The 4,107-nt window shown below is 49.7% G+C and overlaps 1 protein-coding gene across 1 annotated transcript; it reads left to right on the top strand.

The window, feature by feature from the left end:
- The first annotated feature begins 1,980 nt into the window (after nt 1–1,980).
- Nucleotides 1,981–3,826, top strand: fzd5 (frizzled class receptor 5). Its single transcript, XM_034187039.1, has one exon. It carries the CDS (start codon nt 2,066–2,068, stop codon nt 3,794–3,796), a length of 1,731 nt encoding a protein of 576 aa, XP_034042930.1. The 5' UTR covers nt 1,981–2,065; the 3' UTR covers nt 3,797–3,826.
- The last annotated feature ends 281 nt before the right edge of the window (nt 3,827–4,107 follow it).

Raw genomic sequence — 4,107 nt, 5'->3', positions numbered from 1 at the left:
CTGTCTATGAGGTCTTAGCAACGCAGGCTGCCATGACCCTAATCGAGCTGATGGATTGTTTAAGTAGCTGGCAGTTTAATTAGAAGTGAGTTTTTTTTTACATTTTAGCCACTGTTTATGTTTTGTTTTGTTTTTTTATTCCTGGGCAATGTGAGGCAGTGGGTTGTACCAACAAATCCAGAAAGAAAATTAAAATCCATCACGTTATTAAAAACAAAACACAGAATGCAAAGTTTGGGCAGCGTGGCCTCCTGGGCACAGGCCAGTGTTTCATACAGCCTCCTGACGACACACCAAGAGGATTCTGCATCACATCCATCAGCATCACGTGTTACTGTGGGGGGAAATAATCAGCAGCACGGCCCCTCCTCCTGGAGCAGACCAGCAGGTCACAGTGCACATGTGACATAAATGATATAAAATACAAACTACTTTCAGAAATATCTGGTGTGTCTATGAGGTCGGAATAAATATCAGGATATTGAATATCTGGCCCTTGTGTGGGATCATTTTTCCATCATCCAGCTTTGAGTTGGTACAGACGAGATGGCAGTCCTGCTGCTGCTAATTTGGTTTTATGTCGCTCCTGGGTGATATTATCCAAACCCTCTGAATAGTTGAAGGCCCCAGCAACAGAAATATAACTAAATTCAAAGAAATGACGACTTGTAGCACTGAACTGTGCAGTAAACGGTCAATTCAAACATCGCCTTTTGCCCTCTTTGGTAATGGCATCACAGTGCTCCTTGACGGCACATAGCCAGGCATGACTCCACCCTATAGCTTCACTATATACAACTCTATGGGTTTCTCATAGCAGATGAGGCGGATACTGATCTGACACAGAAGTGATGTTGCCGCGACCAAATCAGGCAGATGATACATGTGACCAATCAAAATGGCGGTTTCCTTTGGTTCTAGGGCTCTTCATGGCAGATGAGGCGGATGGCCTAGGAGGATTCCCCCCTCATTCGGCCTTACTTTTTGTTCGGTATGAATGAAATTGTCAGCTGGTTCTTGATGGAAACCGGTTCTAACAAATGAAAACATACGTACGGACATGTTGATCCGCTATATCCCTCCATATTTCATATGAGGGTACATGCAATTAAATGTGTTATATTTTATAGAAAATTAACAATAAATAAAAATAATTAATAAATAAAAGCACCATTAAATACTATAGCACCAAAAATAATCACACTGTTCTTCAATCTGGTTAACAGTAACTTAATAATACCCAGAAAGCTTGTAAATTGACAAGGTGGTCCAAAACAAAGGTGAGGCGGACCAAATGTGGTCCGAGGGCCGCAAATTGTGCAGCACTGGTGTAAACAGTAAGGTTCAGCAAGACCCAACCCAATCTCGACTTTGAACCAGCAAACTGCACCACGTGTCTACCACAAATTTGATTATGTTCAAGCTAAAAAAAAACAACAAAAAGTATTTTGTGTCTCAAAACTAAAATAATTATAATATATTGATGATTTGACAGTGTTATTTTATTCTTTGCACTTTGTGTTAGAATTCTGAGGAGTTGCGGGATTTCCCACCGTCCCTGAACGCAGCAGCCCCTGTGCGCTCGGCTGCAGCTTCACGCGCACTTTATTGTGAACCCGGAGCTCTGTGAAGCCGCTCAGTCTGCGCCTCCACAAACACACTGCGCCTCCTCCTCCGGACGACCAGACTGAAGATTTACGGTGTTTTTTGAATTCTCAAACTTTAAGTTTTTTAATTTACTGTTTTTTTCTGAAGGGCTCAAACCGCCGTAGTGGATTTGAACGCACCGGAGTCTTGCAGCAGTTTTTCTGCGCACACATGTTTTTTTTTTGTTTGTTTGTTTGTTTTTTGCACTTTTTCTGCATAGTTTAAACTTTTATTACAGAGATGCAACTTCTTTCTGCAGCGCACGTGAACTTCGTACGCAGTAAACGCGTGAGTTTGATTGACATATGAGGAGGCGCGCAGGAGGATCCGGATTTAGGTTTTTAAATCTGGATGATTCGCATTTCTGACTTATTTGAGATGCGTCCACATTTACTGAGAGTTTTCCACGCTGATCATCATGTCTGGTTTTGACCTGGTCTCTGTGGACAGACCCTGCAGGATCCGCATGCTGCTGGTCCTGGTCCTCCTCGGTCCGGGTCTCACACTGGGAGCTTCCAGGGATTTGGTTTGTGAGCAGATCATGGTGCCCATGTGCAGAGGCATCGGCTACAACCTGACCTACATGCCCAACCAGTTCAACCACTACACCCAGGAGGAGGTGGGACTGGAGGTGCACCAGTTCTGGCCACTGGTCCGGATCCGCTGCTCGCCGGATTTGCTGTTTTTCTTGTGCAGCATGTACACCCCAATCTGCCTGCCGGACTACCGCAAACCTCTGCCGCCCTGCCGCTCAGTGTGTGAGCGCGCCAAACGGGGCTGCTCCCCGCTCATGAGCCAGTACGGGTTCGAGTGGCCCGAGAGGATGAGCTGCGAGCGGCTCCCCCAGCTGGGCTACGAGACCCTGTGCATGGACCAGAACAGCAGCGAGACCACCACGCTGGCTCCTCTGTTCCCCAAACCCACCACAAAAGGCCGGACGAGACAACCCAGCACCCCTCAGTGTGACCAGGAATGCCGGTGCAAAGACCCCCTGGTCCCCATCAAGAGGGAGTCCCACCCCCTGTACGGCCGGGTCCAGACTGGACCCCTGCTCAACTGTGCCCAGCCCTGCCACCAGTCCTACTTCTCTGCAGACGAGCGAGCCTACACCAGCTTCTGGGTCGGCCTTTGGTCTGTGCTGTGCTTCATCTCCACCCTCATGACCGTCGCCACCTTCCTCATCGACATGGAGCGCTTCAAGTACCCGGAGCGGCCCATCATCTTCCTCGCCGCCTGCTACTTATTCGTCTCGTTGGGTTACATCATTCGGCTGGTGGCGGGTCACGAGCGGGTGGCGTGCGGCGGCACCGACCAGCTGCACATCCTGTACGACACCACAGGCCCCACCCTCTGCACGCTGGTCTTCCTGTTGGTGTACTTCTTCGGCATGGCCAGCTCCATCTGGTGGGTGGTTCTGTCCTTCACCTGGTTTCTGGCGGCGGGGATGAAATGGGGCAGTGAAGCCATTGCCGGATACTCGCAGTACTTCCACCTCGCTGCCTGGCTCATCCCCAGCATCAAGTCCATCGTGGTGCTGGCGCTCAGCTCCGTGGACGGGGACCCCGTGGCTGGGATCTGCTATGTAGGGAACCAGAGTCTGGAGACCCTGCGGGGTTTTGTCCTTGCGCCGCTGGTGGTTTACCTTTTCATCGGCTCACTTTTCTTACTTGCTGGGTTCGTTTCTCTTTTCCGCATCAGGAGCATCATCAAGCAAGGTGGCACAAAGACGGACAAGCTGGAGCAGCTGATGATCCGGATCGGGCTCTTCACGGTGCTGTACACCGTCCCGGCCACCATCGTGGTGGCCTGCCTGGTCTACGAGCAGCACTACCGGCCCGGCTGGGAGCGGGTCCTGGCCTGCTCCTGCCTGTCAGAGCGTCAGCGCTCGGGCCTGGGTCCGGACTTCGCCGTCTTCATGGCCAAGTACTTCATGTGCCTGGTGGTGGGCATCACCTCAGGGGTCTGGATCTGGTCAGGCAAAACCCTGGAGTCCTGGAGAAGGTTTGTGATTTGCCACTGCCCCTGCTGGCAGCAGAAGGCCACTGCAGCTCCCTCCATGTACAGTGAGGCGAGTACGGCCTTAACGGGTCACACTGGAAGTGGAGCCACAGCGGGTTTGTACCACAAAGCCGCCCTGTCTCACATATGAGTAGATCGGATGGCTCGGCTCGTTTGAAGAAACAAAATTTACGAAACTAAAACAACTTGGCAAAGAAGTTCTGAGAATCAGACTCATTTTAGAAAAGTGGCTGCAAAACCATCAAAGACTCGAGGTCAGACACAAAGAGAACGTTTGAACACGGTCTGAATCCCGAGTCCTGATCCGAATTAAAAAAAAAAACTGCAGGAATGGACAAACAGCAAAAAACAAAACTGCAGGAATGGACAAACAGCAAAAAACAAAACTGCAGGAATGGACAAACAGCAAAAAACAAAACAAACAAACAAAAAAAACAACAG

This window comes from Thalassophryne amazonica, chromosome 14, assembly GCF_902500255.1.
Source record: "Thalassophryne amazonica chromosome 14, fThaAma1.1, whole genome shotgun sequence".
NCBI classification, from domain to species: domain Eukaryota; kingdom Metazoa; phylum Chordata; class Actinopteri; order Batrachoidiformes; family Batrachoididae; genus Thalassophryne; species Thalassophryne amazonica.
The sequence above is the reverse complement of the archived record's forward strand: the minus strand, read 5'-3'. Positions and strand labels throughout refer to the sequence as shown.

What these genes read in the sequence shown, in the direction of transcription:
- fzd5 (XM_034187039.1), top strand. Translation starts at nt 2,066, where the DNA reads ATGTCTGGTTTTGACCTGGTCTCTGTGGACAGACCCTGCAGGATCCGC.